Source organism: Carya illinoinensis, chromosome 2 (genome assembly GCF_018687715.1).
Source record: "Carya illinoinensis cultivar Pawnee chromosome 2, C.illinoinensisPawnee_v1, whole genome shotgun sequence".
Taxonomy (NCBI): domain Eukaryota; kingdom Viridiplantae; phylum Streptophyta; class Magnoliopsida; order Fagales; family Juglandaceae; genus Carya; species Carya illinoinensis.
Window position 1 is genome coordinate 30,609,014 of NC_056753.1, and position 19,956 is coordinate 30,628,969.

General features: G+C 36.8%; 3 protein-coding genes across 5 annotated transcripts; all 3 read right to left on the reverse strand.

Annotated features, from left to right (window-relative positions):
* Positions 1 to 4,450: 4,450 nt before the first annotated feature.
* Positions 4,451 to 5,320, reverse strand: LOC122301883 (protein FAR1-RELATED SEQUENCE 5-like). Its single transcript, XM_043113244.1, has one exon. The coding sequence runs from the start codon at positions 5,318 to 5,320 to the stop codon at positions 4,451 to 4,453; it is 870 nt and encodes a 289-aa protein (XP_042969178.1).
* A 576-nt stretch (positions 5,321 to 5,896) lies between these two features.
* LOC122301884 (protein FAR1-RELATED SEQUENCE 5-like) lies at positions 5,897 to 6,742 on the reverse strand. The gene is made up of 2 exons (XM_043113246.1): positions 6,547 to 6,742; positions 5,897 to 6,423 (listed from the first exon to the last, which is right to left on the reverse strand). Exons 1-2 carry the CDS (start codon positions 6,740 to 6,742, stop codon positions 5,897 to 5,899), a joined length of 723 nt encoding a protein of 240 aa, XP_042969180.1.
* Positions 6,743 to 14,878: 8,136 nt separating this feature from the next.
* On the reverse strand, positions 14,879 to 19,122 carry LOC122300848. 3 transcript variants are annotated; one of them, XM_043111770.1, is made up of 5 exons: positions 18,988 to 19,122; positions 17,528 to 17,794; positions 16,510 to 16,661; positions 15,467 to 15,603; positions 14,879 to 15,265 (listed from the first exon to the last, which is right to left on the reverse strand). In XM_043111770.1, the coding sequence occupies exons 2-5, from the start codon at positions 17,785 to 17,787 to the stop codon at positions 15,098 to 15,100; spliced, it is 717 nt and encodes a 238-aa protein (XP_042967704.1). In that variant the 5' UTR covers positions 17,788 to 17,794; positions 18,988 to 19,122; the 3' UTR covers positions 14,879 to 15,097. The 3 variants fall into 3 exon arrangements, with proteins under 3 accessions (XP_042967704.1, XP_042967705.1, XP_042967703.1); XM_043111771.1 differs by having other exon boundaries at positions 18,966 to 19,109; XM_043111769.1 differs by having other exon boundaries at positions 18,939 to 19,094.
* Between the last annotated feature and the right edge of the window lie 834 nt (positions 19,123 to 19,956).

The window sequence follows — 19,956 nt, forward strand, 5'->3', positions numbered from 1 at the left end:
TCATGACATATAAGATGCAATGTTCCTAACATGCATCTAACATTATGCAATATTCGCAGCGGATAATTTTTTTCTTTAGCAATACTATGCACCAAATTGAAAATATCTCAAATGCTTAAAACATACTTCATACATAAAGACCCATTGAGTAGATTACAACATTAGTCCAAAATAGTTATGATCCAAAAAAAAACTAAAGATGCAACTCTATTGTACAAGTAGTAATTTACGTTAACTACTATATTAACATTGACGTCGCACCATCGCTTAGTCAACTGTGTCTAGTTGATCAGCTCCTGATTCTCCTTCAGGTCCTGTAACAAGATCTACCATTCGGGGGGAATGGTAGTTGGGACTACCAAAATGAGATTTGATTACAAATCTCAGTAAGTTAACAAAAAACTTTCACACAAGCTAATGATGCATGCATGACAGTAAAAGCATAAATGCATAATCAAATTCATAAGTAATTAAAGCATAACTTGGCGTACAACATAGCATAATTGACATAACTTAAATTGAAACATGAACTGAACTTGACTTGACATGAACTTGATCTGAAACTTGACTTAACATGAAAAATACATACTCCATAGTTGTTGTGGCCCCATGTATTCTACGTGTAAATACATACTCCACAGTTGTTGTGGCCCCATGTATTCTACACAAACTTGATTTAACATGAAAAATACATACTCCACAATTGTTGTGGCCCCATGTATTCTACGTGTAAATACATACTCCACAGTTGTTGTGGCCCCATGTATTCTACACAAACTGAATGTATTCAAGATGAAACGTGACTGGAAAACGAAAGGACTGGAGCCCTGACGTAACATAACGTGATTTGAACATAACTTGAAATACATGACCAACTTGAGATAGAAACATTTCGTAACATGGCATAACATATAATAGACAACATATTTAACATGACATACTTGTAATGTACAGTAATACATGACAGAATATATTATGTAACAGATAAAAATTGATGACAGAATAAATTCTGTATAATAGACAATTACGTGATAACTTGGCATGGCATGACATATATGATAACATACATACATACATACACTGTAGTTCCTTTACTTAGCACACATACACAGTAGACTGCTAGTAACTTAAAAGCTAACTTACCTCGATCTCCGCGTTTCTTATAAAACTTCAAGTGCGACCACGAGGAACTGTAATTAGTGATTCTAAAAGTTAGAACTAAATCACTAAATATTTGAAATATGGAAAATACTAACTTAAAGAGTAAAATTTTCATTTTACTTTCTACATGTGGAAAAATGACCGTTTTACCCATAACTTAAGGATTTTGCATACTAACTCTAAAAGTTTCTAAAATTTACATTCCTCATGTAAATTTTGTCATAAACTTAAATATCAACTCAGAAAAATTTAAAACAAAACACAACTATGAAGAACACACTATGGTTGAAACATCCATAGGCCATTTCCCTTTATTTTTGTTACAATTCCTTCCAACTTCAAAACTCATGCTTAAACCAAAATTTTGCAACAAACATCTTCCAATCCTAAGTTCAAAACCATACTTAAAACATCCATTTAGAAAAATCTAATAATCAACACCAAACTTTTTTGTAAAAAAATCCAAGCACTTGAATCACAAGTTTTGACCTTAAATCAAAACATCTCCAAGAATTTCAAAAATCAAATCTTACTTCTAACATATTCATAATATCATCCTAACATCAACCATGCTTTAAATCATCAAACTAAAGTCACCAAAATCACAAAATAAAATTTGGAGTTTTTGGTTTTACACTTAGTCCAAAAACAGAAACTTTTTTCTCAACTAGTTTTGATAAATCTCTTGATCTATGACTTATAAATATATGATCTTCAAACCAAACCATTACATGGTTTAAAAAGATGTCCTAAAACATATACAAGCTTCTAATTCAAGATCACATAGTTAGAAATTAATCAAAACATAAATTTAGCCAAGAATATCCACACTTTGGCTTATCTGAATATATTTTTACATAAAATTTCACATCTTTGAAACTAACATCAAATATCTTCAAAATAATAATATAGCATGTATATAAGATGTTTAGGATCCTCCAATAAAATTATCAAAGTCATTAGAATAGGTTTAGACCACCAAAGAGTTAAACTTTCTCAAAACAGAAACTGTTTTTCCTCTTCCAGTTTCTAAGTTTCTAAATCTAAGAAAATCTTTCATCAAAACCTTTAATCATGCAAAAATCCTCAACCAATAGTCATATATACATGTTAACAATACTCCATAAAAATTTCGGACCAATATCTATCCATTAGCTTGGTCAAAAACTCCAAACTATAACATATTCTCCAGTTTACCTCCCAGAATGACCTTTCTATAGTTTATACAATATTTTACTGACCAAATGATCTTCCAATGGGGCAAATAAGATATCCATGTAAACTATACTAAAAAAGGAACAACTTATATGAAGGAGACTTTATGATAAAACACTTAAAACAGCTTCGAAATTGGCGTGCAAAATACCTCCTAAAAGCTGTCCGAGAGAGAGTGTTTGATATTCTTTCAATGGAAAGTGTAAATGAAGATAATTTCATGGGGAGAGGTGGCTGGAGTTGAGAGTTGAGTGTAGTTTTCTCCTACCCAAAATATCTATAAAAGATTATCTCATAATATTCTATCCAATAGTATCTACAAAAAATCAACTTAAGATATTTTTATCTAATAATATCTATAAAAATCAACTCAAAATATTTTTACCCAATAATATTCATGAAAATTACCTCAAGATATTTCTTTTTATCCAATAATATCTACAGTTTTGAACAGACATTTTGTCAAAAAATATGAAAAAATGTTATTGCGCCATAAGACTTTAAATAGCCCTCCGAGTCTAATGGCACAAACCATAATATATTTTGACACTTCTAACTATCTCCAATAATCAAAAACACATTTCTGATACTATAGTAAATAATAACACTAACTATGTAGTTAGACAAAAACCTATACGATTAATGGATTCGTGAAAACTTATGGGGTTTTCACGAGATTCCTAAAGTTAATAGAAATTTCACAATTGAATTTCTAGTGGGCTGTTACACAAAGCGTGTGTTGAGCGACCATTTTGCTATTATGGATGCCAAGCATCGCTACGGATTTCAAGAAAATCCAATAGTTTTGGTAGAAGATTTTACAATTGTCCAAATTATAAGATGAAGCAACAATGTGAATTTTTTGAGTGGATTAATCTTCAAAGTGACCAAAACAACTGCTGTAAGATGACATTGGAGTTAGCGGAATGAAGGAATGAGAGGGTACTTCATGAGCGTCTACGCATCGAACAAACTAGATTCAAATCAATGGAGAAGAAGTACAATAGAGTCTTGATTGTGTTAATTTTTTCATGGTTTTATTTTTTTTTTTTTGTGCTGTAATTTAAGACGACTTGGTTAGTGTAATTTAAGACATGTTTTGGTTAGTTAGTGTAACTTGAAGAGATGTTTTGGTTAGTTTATGTAACTGGATGTAAATTGGTAAGTTTATGTAACTGGATGTTTTGGTTAGTTTATGTAACTGGATGAAAACGGGCTTCCAGCTTGACTCCTTTGAGGAAATTGAGTAGTTTGTGTTAGCTCACTTGCGCTTTTTATTTCCCTTACTCATTTTAGATACCACCCCCCCAAAAAGAACCCAAAGAAGAAGAAGAAAAAGATTGTGATGCATACAGAATTGACCAAAAAATTCTGCATGTTCTCTCAGCCCTTATAATCATAAGGGTGTCGCCGGACTCCAAAAAATAACAACCTGCATGTCCTCTCAACCCTTTAAATTCTGCATGGCCTTAGCTCAATTTTCTCCATACAAAGCTTCCAATAAATACAGCTAACAAAGCTTCCAAAAAATAAAATTTGTTATATGCATCTTCCAATAAATAAATTTAACAAAGTTTCCATTTAACAAAGCTTCCCCCAAATAAAATTTAACTTAGTTTCCATTTAACAAAATTTAACAACCAAGTTACCAAAAAATAAAATTTAACAAAGCTTCCGCCCAAATAAAATTTACTAACTTAATTTCCATTTAACAAAATTTAACAACCAAGTTACCAATAAACAAAATTTAACAAAGCTTCCAATAAACAAAAAATTTGCCAAGAACTCTACTACTAGCTCGAAATCAGCATGCCCACTCTTCCAAAGCTTCCACCCACATTACTCCCTGTCACATTAACAATAAAAGCGGATTAAATTAACAATACCGACCAATACATAATGTTAAAAGACAAATAAGTCACATACCATAAATTTTCCACTATGGATCAACGTGTTGCGATATGTTGTCAATTTTTTGCCCAAGAACCCTACATAAACAACCCAATTCGATAGCCAAATTTATTACCTTCTTCAATTAAAAACTAAAAAATGACAAAATAATCATAAATCAACATTACCTCACACTTGAAAAATTGTTTTTAGCATGCCCCTCATTCTTGCAAATGTTATAGTGTCTCTTCTTCATCACATGTGTTTCTTTTGAGTTCTTCACTCTCAAAGATTTTGGACGTCCTTTTGTTGGCACCCTTGGAGGATCCTGGACCGTTTGTGAGAAGTTCGATATAACTTGACTTCCCATGTTGTGATCATCATTGGTTGGTTCGCGTGCTCGTGAACATTCTACATTATCCTCCATCTCAAGTAACTCTTTGTAAACCTTCTCTAATGCAACTGTGAGGTGATTATGTTTCTTTGCTGACTGTGACCCTAGTTCGACAATGTCGTAAAGTTGTAACATCGTTTTGATTTTTCTCATCGTAGGCTCATCTAGTCCTTCTCGAACATGCCCTTCAGGAGATGGTATGTCAGGAATTGGTTGACTCTTAGCATTAATAGTCCATCTTTCTAGCACATAATGTTGTGGCAATCTATCTAACTTCATTTTCTTGCCAAAAACACATAAGATATGCCTACAAAGAATTTCCATAAACTCCCACTTATGGCAAATACATGTTGCATGTTTTTCATCACCCTCAAGCGTCACATGGTAAAGAGGTGTTTCTTTACCGTGAGCATTGACTCCATATGTCTTGGTCTCACCCTCTTTTGATAATTTTCTTGCTTGGTATCGTAGACTATCGAAAAGTTCATTTTGGAAAATCATGAAGGACTTTCTTGTATAAACCATTGCCGCCTCCTCTTCAATTTTAAGAGGTGTCTTCATTATCGCCCGAGTAGATTTTGTCCTCACATCCTTCTCTTTCTCTTTGAAATAACGTGCATCTATAGCTTTTTCATATTGTTGCACAAAGTCACTAACCATAGTGCTTGATTTGACATAGTCTTTAAAAAATTTATTCATACTTTCACTCCTTTGAGTTGTTGACATACCAGCACAGAATATTGAACGCAAGTAAGCCGGAACCCACTTATCCCGTCGGGCATAAAGATTTTGCAGCCAACCATTTTCTCCTAACTCATACTTCACTAGTATCAAAGCTCATTCCTGCTCAAACGTCTCAGTTGTAATTGTCTCATGGATGCAATGATGGAAATCTTTTTGAAAGTCCGGATATTTGTTATATGCATGAGCATCGGGAAACTTTTGTAAAATATGCCACAAGCACAGTCTATGAATTGTATTCGGGAGTACCTCTCCAATGGCCTTTGCCATCGCTTTGTCATCATCGGTAATTATAGTTGAAGGAGCACGACCAAGCATTACCTCTTGCCATGTTCGTAATAACCATGTATATGATTCGGCTGTTTCACTAACTAACAGAGCACAACCAAACATAATGGTTTGATGATGGTGATTAACTCCAGAAAATGGCACAAATGGCATCTTATAAATATTAGTCAAGTACGTGGCATCAAATGTAACAACATCTCCAAAATACTAGTATGCAGCCCTTGATCGCACATCAGCCCAAAAACAACTTTCCATACACCCATTTTTGTCAACTTGTATGGAGAAAACAAACCCAGGTTCTTTGAGTTGTCGATCAACAAAATAAGAATATAACCTTTGTGCATCTCCTTCTTCAAAAACTTTTCTCCTTTTGTTTCCAACGTAATTTTCAACATCCTTGCCAATACAACCAACATTAAAGTCACCACCAGATTCTTTACTCATGACCGACATAATCTTTCTTATCGGTACACCGGACTCATTCAAAGTCATAATAAGCTTTTTCTGGACTTTAGTAACTCCCATGTGTCCACGAAGAAAACTAGTACTTCTAGGTATAAGTAAAATATGGTTATGTCCAACCACAAATTTGTTGACTATCCACTTTTCACCATCCTTTTTTATTCCCATTATTGCTTTACATCCAATTTTCGTCTCAGCTGGTTCAGGGATAGTTCGATCTTGTTCTTTCCAACTTACTCGCCGAAATCCTTCTCTTGTGCATACATAGTCTACTGCACAAAGAATTTTATCATCTTTCGACAACCGAGTATGATTCGTTCTAATTGCAAAACCCTTTCGTCTTGCATATGCCTTTTAAAATGCTTGGGTGTCTTCCACATCCTCAAATAACATACCAATGAATGGCTCCGAAGGACCACTACTCGACGAGGAAATGACATTGGCTCTTCCATCCACATTGGCTCCATCTTCCACTTGGACTCCATCTTTCATATTCACAACATCTTCTAAATTCACATCTTCTAAATTCACACCACCTTGCACACTTGTGTTACTCATCAATATCTCAACTTCATCACTGTCATAACTCATTGTTTCGTCTTTTGTTACAAAGTAAGAAATAAAAGTCAGTACACGGGCTATTTCTATGGTTATATTTACAATAAAAAAAAATATATTTCATCTTAATATTTGTAATACAAACTGCATATTAACAATAAGCTTAACAATAAGCTTCAGATTAAAAACAAAAGGCTTTCATCTGGTCGTATATTTCATCTTAAACTACATTTATATTTCAAAGCCGTGGGAAATATTTTGGTCGTATCATTTTTGCCTTCTAATGTGGAATTTGATTTGAAATGAGCTATCATTATTCTTCGACAACCAATCAAGATAGAACCTAAAGCCGTTGACCCAAAAATTGAAAAACCAAGATAAAATAAAAGGTTTGAGGTACTACATTGTGAAGTGGCTTTATTCGGAATAAAGGCAAGGTGGAACATTTTAGAAGATAATATATGTAAAATAACATTGTAGACTACATTAAAGTCGTGATCTCAGTCACATCCAAAGAAGGCTTTGCTTAACGACATATCTAACACTATGTTTGAGTTAAGAAAGGCCAATTATATACGACACACACACACACACTAAAAGTCGTGGGTTACAGGGGAAATATTATACACATATACAGGGAAATCTAATCGGAGGTTACAGGGGAAATATTTTTGGCGTAAACAGGCCAAAAACACACAACATAATAATCAACAAACCCGCATCTAAGCGGTCCAGTCGATTCTTGGTGGAATTATGAGAAATCCAAGAGGAAAATCAGTACACCCAACAAATCCGATTTTACCCAGCTATTTTATCTCCTCTGTTAACCGATTCCAAAAAAAAAACCAAAGTGGGAGAAAAAAAATTACCTGGAGCCGTGGGAATATCGACTTCGTTGGACGACTAAATCGTGGGCAAAGCTGGTGTATTTTCAGGCACTGTGGTGGAGGTGAGAGCCTCAAAATCGTGGTGGTGGACTGGTGGAGGTGGCGTCGGGAGGTGGACGGCGCTCAGGTGGAAGGTGCTCGGGGTGAGCTTATTCAGAAACGGGGGCTGCTGCGGGGCTGTGCTTTTTCACTCGGGTTTGTAGTTGTTGTTCCCTTCAATCGTGTGTGACCGGATCTACTTCCTTTGTGGTGTAACAACTGACGTGTCTTTGTTTTATTGGCTGGCTGTTAACAGCCCGTTGTCAGCCCGACCGCTTAGAAGTGGCTTTGTAAATATAAAGATACAAAGGAAGATGGAAGATCCAACAAAAAAAATAAAAATATAAAAAATTTAGTTACAAGCACAATTGTATACTAATATATGCACCAATCTAATATGATTGGTCAAAAAATAGATTTTATTAAAAATAATATTGATTTAAATTTTAAATATAAAATAATCAGTATTAGTATGTAGATTAATACGTAACTTTACTTTAGGGTTTTATTTACCTATTATTATTTGAATTAGTCAAATCTAGCCGGTGAAATTAGCTTACTATTCACTTTCTCTATCATTAGTTTATTTTTTGCGCACCACTAGCATCAACATTTGCATCGATTTTATTTATTTATTTCACATTCTGCACTGCTTCATCTCATTTGGAGCTCAACGAGAAAATAACAAAAGTCCGTATTAGAACAAAATGGCACAAGAGTCATTCGAGAAAAGTCCTTCAAGAAGACTCTGTATATTATTTCTTTTCATTGTATTTCATTACAGTCACAGTGAGCATTTATACACCTTTGGAAAGAGAAGTAATTCACGTGTAGATAGATCAGACAGTGTACAATTGTTCAGGTGGTTATAAGAGAAGATTCTAGAGTATGACAGATGGCACTGCATCGTTCTTGATAGCTGTGGTGGAGTTTGTTAGGCTAGCCGTGGGCTGCTTGTGCTTGCTACTGCAGTCTGTTGGAGAATTCACAGCTGAAGGATCGAGTGCTTCAATAGCCCCCTGCGATTCAAGCGGCACTGGAGAAATGGTGAGGTTGGATCGTAGTAAGGTGAAGCGCGTAGCGGAGAGTGGCTTTGTAAAGATGTCTGCAATTTGATCTTTGCTCGAAACAAAGGAAACTTTGAGTGTTTTTGCAGCAACTTTTTCCCTAACAAAATGGTAGTCAAGTTCAACATGTTTGGTCCGCGAATGAAGAACGGGATTCATGGAGAGGTAAGTGGCACCAAGGTTATCACACCAAAGTGTTGGTGGATCAGCCAAAAAAATTCCAAGTTCGCCAAGAAGAGATTGCAGCCAAAGGAGTTCACAAGTGGTGTTGGCCACAACCTTGTATTCTGCTTCAGTAGAGGAACGGGCAGTTGTTGGTTGTTTCTTAGAGCCCCAGGAAACCAGGTGAGAGCCAAAGTAGACACAAAAACCCCCGGTGGACTTGCGATCGTCAGGGCATCCGGCCCAGTCCGCATCAGAGAAGGCAGTGAGAGTAAGAGGAGAAGAAACAGAAAAATATAAACCAAAGTGAGATGTGAGACGTAAGTAACGGAGAATACGTTTAACTGCCTGCCAATGTGAAATCCTAGGATTATGCATATACTGACAGACCTTATTAACAGCAAATGAAAGATCAGGACGGGTGAAGGAGAGGTACTGTAAGCTTCCAACAATGCTACGGTATAGTTGAGGATCCTCAAAGGAGGAACCCTCTAAAGCCGCGAGCTTTGCAGAAGGGCTCATTGGGGTGGATACTGACTTTGAGTTGTGCATGTTAGTGCATTTGAGTAAGTCAGTAATATACTTGTTTTGAGATAAAAACAGACCAGTGGTATTTCGAGAAACTTCAATGCCTAGGAAGTAATGCAGCGGTCCTAATTCCTTGACCGGAAAGGCAACACGCAGAGATGCAATTAACTGAGAAATAAGAACTTGACTAGAACCGGTGACAATAATGTCATCAACGTAAATCAGCATGTAAATGGTATCAGTAGAATTGCGAAATATAAACAGAGAAGGATCGGAAATGGAAGCAACAAAGCCAAGATACAGTAATTTGGAACTCAATTTAGAAAACCAAGCCCTAGGGGCTTGTTTAAGGCCATAGATTGACTTACGCAATTTGCAGACATGAGAGGGAAGATCCGGATTTGCAAACCCCGGCGGCTGATGCATGTAAACATCCTCCTCCAGATCTCCATGGAGAAAGGCATTCTGAACGTCCAACTGGTGCAGAGGCCAAGAAGATGACACGACAATGGACAAGAGAAGCCGAACGGTAATAGGTTTAATCACAGGGCTGTATGTTTCGGTAAAATCGACGCCGGCTTGCTGATGAAAGCCCTTTGCAACCAGGCGCACCTTACGGCGTTCAAGAGTCCCATCAGCACGCCATTTCATTTTCAAAACCCGCTTACAGCCGAGAACATTGAAGGAGGGGGAAGGGGGAACTAGATCCCATGTATGAGTGGAGATGAGAGCATCAAACTCGGAGGACATGGCAGCACGCCACTCCAGGTATTTTGATGCCTCAGTAAAGCAGGACGGTTCTTCGGGTATGGTGGAGGAAGACGAAGTGGTGAGATGGAGGGATGGATTGGAGGTCGATTTGACCGAAGGCCAAGGTATGGTTCCATCGGTGCGAAGTAGAGGTTGGTGGATGTGATTTCGGGATCTTGTAACCATGGGATGACATGGTGGGATGGAAGAAGAAGTAGGAGGCGGCGCAGTGTTGTGATGGGAAGACTTAGACGAAACAAATGATGATGACCTAGACGAAATGGGAGAGGATGACCTAGGAGAAGACGACGCCGTGCTGTGAGTGGGAGATGATGGGCTTTGAGAGGGAAAGGAATCAGATTGGGTCAAAGGAGGAGGAGTGGACCGAGATGAATTAGCAGAGGAAGGGGCTGAAAAAGTAGAGTCCGAGAGCCTAATATCTTGCGGAATGGAAGTGGGTGAGGGATCTGGGAATATAAGACTTAGTGCAGGAAAAGAAGTTGGACGTAACGGGCTTGAAGAGGAAGTTCGTGAGGACAGAAGAGCTGTATCTGCAAAAGGAAAAATGCCTTCGTGAAACCGAACATCACGAGATGTATAGATTCGGCCCGTGGAGGGATGTAGACATAAGTACCCTTTGTGATTTGGGCTGTAGCCTATAAAGACACAAGGCTTTGATCGAAAATCCATTTTATGACGATTGAAAGGTCGTAAGTTAGGCCAGCATTGACACCCAAAAACACGAAGGAATTGATAATCAGGATCCTGAAGGAAGAGAAATTGGTATGGTGATTGATTTTGGAGGATCGGAGTAGGCATGCGATTAATCAAAAACACTGCCATGGAAAAGGCTTCGGCCCAATATTTTTGAGGGAGGGATGCATGGGCCATAAGAGATAGTCCGGTTTCCACAATATGTCTATGTCGACGTTCTACAGTGCCGTTTTGGGCATGAGAATATGGACATGTTACACGATGGGAGATGCCATGGATTTGAAAAATCTTATGTAACGGTCTAAATTCACCACCCCAATCAGTTTGTACAGAGATGATATTGGAGGAAAAGAAATTGCGTACAAAATTAAGAAAAGCAACAAAAATTTGGGAAACATTGGATTTGGATGGTAAAGGAAACAGCCAGATATATTTCGAATAATCATCAACTACAGAGAGATAAAAACGAGAACCATTAGTTGACAATTCAGGAGCAGGACCCCATATATCTAAAAACAAAAGATAAAATGGTCTAGGAGATCGGGTAGAGGTGGGAGGATGCGGAAGTGAGTGAGATTTAGCTAAAGGACAAGCTGAACAATTTATTAACGAGCTAGAATTACTGACTGGAAGATGAAATTTCTTAATAGTAAAATTGGTGATCCGTGAGCTTGGATGACCCAAACGAGCATGCCAGTTGGGTGAGGTAGTTCTTTCGCCGATCATGGCTTGAGGGGAAACAGTGAGTGATGAAGTAGGGACACCAGTTGGCAGCTCGTACAAACCATTTCTAACATGGCCCTGGAGAAGTGGAGCTGGGTGCGCAAATCCTTCACAAGAAAACAATCAAAGTGAAATTCAAAAAAGACTGAATTGTCGAGACAGAATTGACGTACAGAAAGTAAATTTTTGGTGATTAAAGGCACATGAAGAAGTTTATGAAGTAAGAAATTGCCAGATGAAGAAGCAAGATGAGCGGAACCGATGTTGTGAATGGGAAGGGAACTGCCGTCTCCAAGACTGACTTGGTCGGAACCTGTGTACGATGCAGCGTCCAAATTTAAGTTGGCAAAATCCGAGGTAAAATGATTTGTCGCTGCTGTATCCGGGAACCATATGTTGGAAGAGGAAGCCGTAGAGGGAGCAGAGCTGAAGTTGGCAGCAATTGTCTGAGGTGGAGCAGTCTGAAAAGCATGATTAAACCGATGATAACAGTTAAGTGCAGAGTGGCCTAGGCGCTGACAAACTTGACATACAGGTCCATTGCGATGTAGAAACTGAGGAGGACGACCACCACGATATCCACCACGGCCACGTCCCCTGCCTCGAGTGAAGTTTCCTCTGCCACGTCCTCCAGAGACACTGGGAGTCGCTGTTCGAACCGTGGAATTGGCTGTAATAGCAGTGCCTGAAAGAAGTGAATTAGTTTGATGTGTAAGGCGCGACTCATGATTCAGTAGATAACTGAAAACTTGAGGAGTAGATAATGGTTCGAGACGTGTGGTGAGCGACGTGACTAAGGACTCATAATCACTGCCAAGACCAGCCAATAGGTACGTAATAAATTTGGAGCTGGAGAGAGGGTGGCCCGCAGCACCTAAAGTGGAGGCAAGAGCCGTGGCTTTATTAAAATAAGAGGTGATGGATTCCGATCCCTTTCTAAGTGTAGCTAATTGGAATTGAGTCTGCATAACGTGAGCAGACGACTGGGCAGAGAACATAGTTTCTAATGTATGCCAGATGGCATGTGAGGTACCACAGTTAAGAACCTAAGCTAGAATGGGATCGGAAAGAGAGGCATTAATGGTGGAAATGAGCAACTGATCTTGCAAAACCCAGGCATGATGATCCGGATTAGTCAAGTTGTTGATCACAGGTGGGGGGGAAGGATATGAGCCATCGACAAAGCCAAATAGGCAATGTCCTTTGAGGAACGGCACAATTTGTGCCTTCCATAGTAAATAATTGTCATGGCTAAGTTTGAGAGTGATAAAGTGAGAGGAAGCAGTGATGATAGTGGGATTGATAGCAGGTGGTGGGGAGAAAAGAGTGAAGTTGGTATTTACGGGGAGTAACAATGGGATTTTCCATTTCTGTAGTAACTAGGGGAGTGTCGAGAATGGTCATTGTAAAAAAAAAAAAAATGAGAGGGACGTTAGTCCGTGATGGCTCTAGATACCATATTAGAACAAAATGGCACAAGAGTCATTCGAGAAAAGTCCTTCAAGAAGACTCTGTATATTATTTCTTTTCATTGTATTTCATTACAGTCACAGTGAGCATTTATACACCTTTGGAAAGAGAAGTAATTCACGTGTAGATAGATCAGACGGTGTACAATTGTTCAGGTGGTTATAAGAGAAGATTCTAGAGTATGACAGATGGCACTGCATCGTTCTTGACAGCTGTGGTGGAGTTTGTTAGGCTAGTCGTGGGCTGCTTGTGCTTGCTACTGCAGTCTGTTGGAGAATTCACAACTGAAGGATCGAGTGCTTCAATAGTCCGTCATTTTGACATTTTCGTTGGAGTTTCCTGCTTTGTTTTATTTATTTTTTATTTTTTTCTCATTTATTAACAGTCAGTTAAAGAGAATGTGCTATTTTGAAGAGTTTAATGTGTGAATTTTGATAGGGAATAAATTATCATGAGAATAAATAGAGAATTACTGTAAGAATTTAAAAAAAAAAGTAAAAATGAATATTAGATATGAATATTTAAATAAAATGAGGATAGATTTAGAGTTTGTTATTTAATAATAGTAAAAAGTGGCTAGTTAAAGTTAAAAAATATATATTTTCAAAACAAATTTTGACTAAAGAGTAGCTAGTTCACTGCTAATAATCTAAATCTATCCGTTACACCAAATATATTTTTAAGAAATGCATTCATTGAGTCATAATATGTGGAAAATCTTTTTTTTATCCCAGCAAAATGAATAGAGAATTGATATTTATACTTTTAGGATATGCACTTTCTTTTAAAAAATAGATAAATCTAGACATATAAAAAAGGTTTTTTTTTTTAACAGCAGACTCCATTATTTTTTAAAATTTATGCAAAACTTACACATCTTAAAATTATAAAATACATTACTCAAATGAATAAATCAAGTAGACAAGTCTACATAGATTAAAGTGGACGAGTCTAGAACTCTAGAAAGCTGAGCTCTTTTGCATTTAAAAATGAGATAAGATAGTTTGTCTTTTAGATAAAAATTAAATAAATTATTATTAAAATATTATTTTTTAATAATATTATTATTTTAAAAATTTTAAAAATTAAATTATTTATTATATTTTACGTAAAAATTTAAAAAAATTATAATAATTAAATAAAATAAAATACTCTCTTCTAGTATATTTTAATTTTTTGAGTTAAACAAATTGAGTGGCATGGCAAGGACATGATTGTCTTTTTAATAACTTCAACGAGGACAGTACGGACCAAATGCTACTTCTTTTTTTTTTTTTTTTGGTTTAAAGTTCAAGGCCGCTTGGAACAAAAGAGATTAACATAATAAAAAGTAAAAAGAAGAAAAGAAAAACAAATAAAGGATGGCTCCGTGCAAAATGGGGAGGTGAATTAATTGAGACACGTTGATTAAGCTTAAACCAGTCACTGTCCTTTCTTATTTGTAGACAATAAAGTAATCTCTTACTGACCTAAAAAGTTCAGCATTCGTACACCTATGATCCCACCAAATCTTGCAGACTGATAAAATAATGTTAACTCCAGATCTTAAGTAAAGAGAAGAAGGAAAAAAAAAAGTATACAACTTTATGCAATATTAAAGGTAAATACTAAATTCACATTGAATCGGGTAAGGAGCTCTGAGGGTTTTGACTCTGTTGGGCCCCTCCCATACATTCTAAAAATAAATAAGATTATGAAGTACCTGTGTCATTACTTTTTTTTTTTTTTAAAAAAAAAAAAAAAAAACTCAAACAGCCATTCTATTTTTTGACTTGTTTTCTCCCCTTGTCCTAAGCTTGAGAATCATTCAGTTGCAAAAGTCCTTCAGGTACTCTAATGAGTTGTCACTGACTTATTATTTGATGTGTCAGTTTTGATAGCTAAAGTTGTCATTACCAAGCAATTTTGAAGAGCAATATACAGTTTCCTTTTATCCTTTACATTCTGTAGAGAATTTCACAACTTAATAGCAAGGTCCAAGGCAAGGCAACACTTACATTCCTATGTACAAACACTTGATGTGGCCCGGGATATGCATCTCAGGTGGGCTAGTAACCTAACCAAGCTGATGGTATCGGCTGAAACTTGTTCTTGGCGCATGCCAATACATCATAGTAATCCACACGACTAAAGCAGTCACGGAAATCGGTGAACAGCTTTTCAAACACCCTCCATTGGACTTTGCTTGATATAGAGTATGGGAATGGAAGAAAAACCTGCAAATAGTAGAGGCAGGCCAATGGATAAACCATTATCAACATATGGGAATGATAGCCACAGAAAGAAAATTAGATGGGCCAGGGCATCCAGTAAATTAAGACTGTAGAAGACACGTAGGTTCAGAATAGATGTGTGAGCATGTTTGTGTCTGTACTTTCGGATGACAGAAGACAAACTAATGGATGGTGTTAGCTTACATCGGCCTCCAGTGCAAGGTTTTTAAGCAAGCAAAACGTGCGTTCATTTTCCTCCAAACCGTCAACAACGGCCAGCCAGATCTGTGAAGCTAGCTCATGGGCCATGTCACTTGATTTGCCACAAGCAATAAATTGATCTGCCAAAACACAAATTAAGTTAAGATCTTGTTGGTGGGGAGGACACCCAAGTTGTGGGAACTCTAACAAGAAACTAATGACTGCTGATCACAATCGCATTACTTGAGATGAAAAGGTTGCGTGAAATCAGGTAAAGTATTATTTGCAGTTTCAGTAGTTCAATTGATTAAGCATGATGACCGGGTTCTACCAATGGACTTGGACTAACATATTTCTTGCTACATAAAACATTATCTCACCAATTCTACATAAAATATAGCCTCACCAACGCTACATCATGCATAGTCTCACCTATGCTATATGGAACAGACGGAGTATGAATTTAACAAGACCGACATCCAAGGAACAAACTTTGAAAATTAGGACATTCGCAGTGTAACTACATCACAGGATGTGAAAGGCACAAAAAATGGGCTTTCAAAACCACATAGACTGAAATTGTAGACGTGTTCATCAAGCACAGGCAAGTGCCTGCCTTCAAGGCTCAATTAAAAAAAAGTAAAAGGGGTCATCTTTTAAGATGTTTATATTTTTTTTATTGGCACCGGGTGTCTAGGAACAGCATCCCAACTAATCCTGGGGTTGCACATGCCCTTGGCAAATAGTTTTCTGCAAGTGCACCTTGGATAATTCAAGGGGAAAACCCTCCAGTCCGATAGCCCTTAGAGATTATTTGCACCCAATGGGATTCAAACCTTGAACCTTGGAGGGAGCATATCACCAAAACCAAGGCCTTTACCACTTGAGCCAACCCCTAAGGATTCTTTTAAGATGTTTATATACCTTCTTCTACTGATGAAATGCGAGAAGGGAATTGGCAGTCTGCTCACTCATTAATAAAGATAGATATTCTCCTACAATTAGAAATTCGTAAGTGAGAAAATGATCAAGCATAGAGGACACACCTATCATTGTTCCGTGAAGTATCCCTGAAGGAGGTGGCGTAGTGGAAAGCTCAAGTTGCTCTTTCAAAAACAAATAAATGTGGCCCACAAGCTCGTCTATCTCACCATCCAGAGCAAAAATGTGTTTACTCATGTATAAAGCTGTGAATCTCCTGAAGGCATTTAATGAGACTTTAAGAAGGCCAAGTAAATCTACTTTCAGTGAGTAAAAAGAAACTACCTAATGACATTGAAACCAATGCAAGAGGGCATATGAATTTCATATGATTGGTCCATAGACAGAATACATGGTACTCAAAGATTAGATGATGATGCGAGCAGCAACTGAACGGCAGTAAAACCTGTGTGAGGGGAAAAATTTATTCGAGGGCTTACATAGTTCCTGGGGTTTTTTGTTTTGTTTGTGTGTGTGTGTGTGTTCTTTTTTCATAATCTTTTGTGTTGGGATTATGGTATTTTTCTTGGACTGGTCCACATTTAGGTTTATTTTGTGGTATTAATTGCTAGCTTGGGTTGGTTTGTGACTCTTTTGAACTTACTCTTGAGTCCACTCATAGTTGACAGGAAGAAACTTGGCCAGCAGGTTAGATGATAGCCTATAAGTCATGAATTGATATTGGTGGAGGTAATGAGGAAATCAAAAAATGTGGATGCTTTGATTGATAAGTGATACCTAAGAACCCCCTCAAATATCTTTTAAACCCTCTTCCTTGCTCTTAAGTCTTAACTAACGCTCATTTTTCTCTTCTCTTTCTAGTTCCCTAAGCTGATGTCATGACCTAAGGAAACACAAGTCACATTTGTGCCATACCCCAGGTCCCCAAACCACTGGAATTAGTTATGAACCCAATTATACCTAGTAGCCAACCAATGCTAATATCACCCACTCAATGTTAGACTTGCCACAATGCCTTTGTATTCCATGGTATCACACCTTCACAAAAACTAGATGTTGCTACCCGAATCTCTGAGAAACTAATGTTCTCCGAATATAAAAGAAAAAGGGGCTACACTTTACCTTCTGCTTGGCCCTCGAGGGATAGGTCCAGGCCACTTTTTAGTTTGGCCAGCCAAAGGGTAAAGCTTGACTAGAGCAGCTTGCCACAAGCATTCTCCACAAAACAGATTGGCCCACTCCTTTTTCACACAAGATACTTGTACCCAATCTGAGACAGGAACTCGAATGAAAACTTCTATCAGGAGATGATTGGGAAGCTTTTCAACAGAGGTATCAACCGATGTTATTATGCCATCGTCATTTCTACCATTATCTGTCATTAGAATTCTGCAAAGCAAGAGCCAAAGCATCAGAAGCATTTCAAAAAGAGAGTGCTAATGTGCCAAACGAAAAATTTTACTGCAAGTTCAAACAGTGTAGAGGGTGGATTTAGGAATATAATTATCAAAATAGAACGTGAGACAAGATGTGAAAGAAGATGGTTGAGATAAATTTAATAAGAACAGAAGAAGATTGAATGGATAGAATTTCCGTATCAACCAAAATGAGAATACACTTTCCATGAAAATGAATGTGAAGGAAAAAGAAAAACAATCAAGCATTTTACAAAGTTCCAAGAAAATGATTGGGACTAAATTTCCTTTCCAAAGCTTCACAAGGGCACAATTATATCAATGAAAAGAAGATCCAGACAGCTGTCAACTTAACTAGGCCTTAATCCCAATTCATTGGATAAAAACAATTACAGACCTGGCTACAGCTGAGTTAAGGGCGGGGGGGGGGGGGGGGGGGGGGGGGGGGGGGGGGGGGGAAAGGAAATCCTCAGCAAATAGATTTATATTTCGGTTTTAATTTGGAACACATGAACTACTGCACCGTTACAGTCTTATGTGGATTCTGCAATAATTGGATTCTTCTATCATTTCGAGCAGCCGGGAATGAAAATGAACTTAACACTGGATTAACTCATTCTATAAAATATCTAAAATTTAGCTTGTAAAAATAATATTGAATATAGGTGATTTTTTTTGTCATTTTTTCAATGAAGGGGAAAGTAGTAAGAACAAGGTGATTAACAGAGAGCTAGAATAACATATTCTCTATTATAATTATCAGAATATGAAACCTCCAACAAATACACCGCTGGCGTTTAAAATAAATCGTAGAGATCCTAATTTTGTTTGATCAATTCAATCAAGTTTTGCTACTTTTCCACGCAATCACCACAGGTTTCATCACAAAACAGAAAACGCCATTAAAGTTACACAATCCACAGAACAGAGCTAACTCTTGCAGTCGCATGGAAAAGTGGAAAAAACTCAAAACCATACGCCGCACATTAATATTACCCACAAAGAAAAGTCTACAGAAAAAGAAAAAACAAACAAAAGTTCACAGACTCCATTGAATTATTATGAACTTAATAGCATAAACTGAAATAACTGAGCTCAGGAATAATTGAAGCACAAACCAAATAGAAAATAAAATCGAAACCAACTATGTAAAGTGGAAAACGCTACGGGAGTTCGAGTTTTCAGCGGAGAGTCTGCAGCGGGGAGAAACGAGCTGAAGAGTCGGTAGCTCGGGAAGTCCGTGTGGCTTTGTGCTCTTCTTTTTTTTGTTTTTCCTTAATTCATTTTGGTGGTTTTATTTTTTAAAATCAATATTTAATTATTAAATACAATAAAATCATATTAATTTGTAGATGTAAGCAATATCGATCAAAATTTTCTAATTTTGTTCATTCAAACAACTTTTTTGATTTGAAGAGATAGATATCGCAGGTTGATTTTACTGTATTTAATTTAATGTGAGTCCATGTTCTTAACATGCAACATTTAATATAGTGTGGTCCACATATTGTATCTCTTTTCAGATTGTACAAAATATTTGTATTAAAAAATAGTTATTATAGTCTCAAGCCAGTATGTAAAGCGCGTCTTTCATATCACTTAAATGGTAAGATTTGATTAATAAAATTTAAATTTTAAGATTTATTTTTCAAATCAAATTATAAAAGATACGGTCTTAAAAATAGATTTTTTTCTATAAGACATATATATAGTGACTATGTTTCACCAAAGTGCATCAAAGTGTTTATACCTTTGGGAAAGTTTATTTCAGCACAATGGCTGATATGTATTGATGGATCCACAGTTGAGACAAAGAAGGAATAGAAGTTAAGAATGAGAAATGATTATTGTAGTCGTGAGTGCGTAAGTGACGTGTAATCATTTAAAAAAAATGAATAAATATGAAATCTATATGAAAAGAAATTAATTTTTTAATAGTAAAGTTCACTCTTTTTTAAAACAACTGCATTGTACTTGCACATTCCACAACTCTACATAACATTACTCGTTAACAATACAGTCGGTTTTATTTGTAAGGTCTGGGGATTGAACTTAATTCTTAGAAGAGGACTGAAGTTTATTTTTGGTGGTAAAATATGTAATATGCAGATCCAATTAGCCTTTAGGCATTATCGA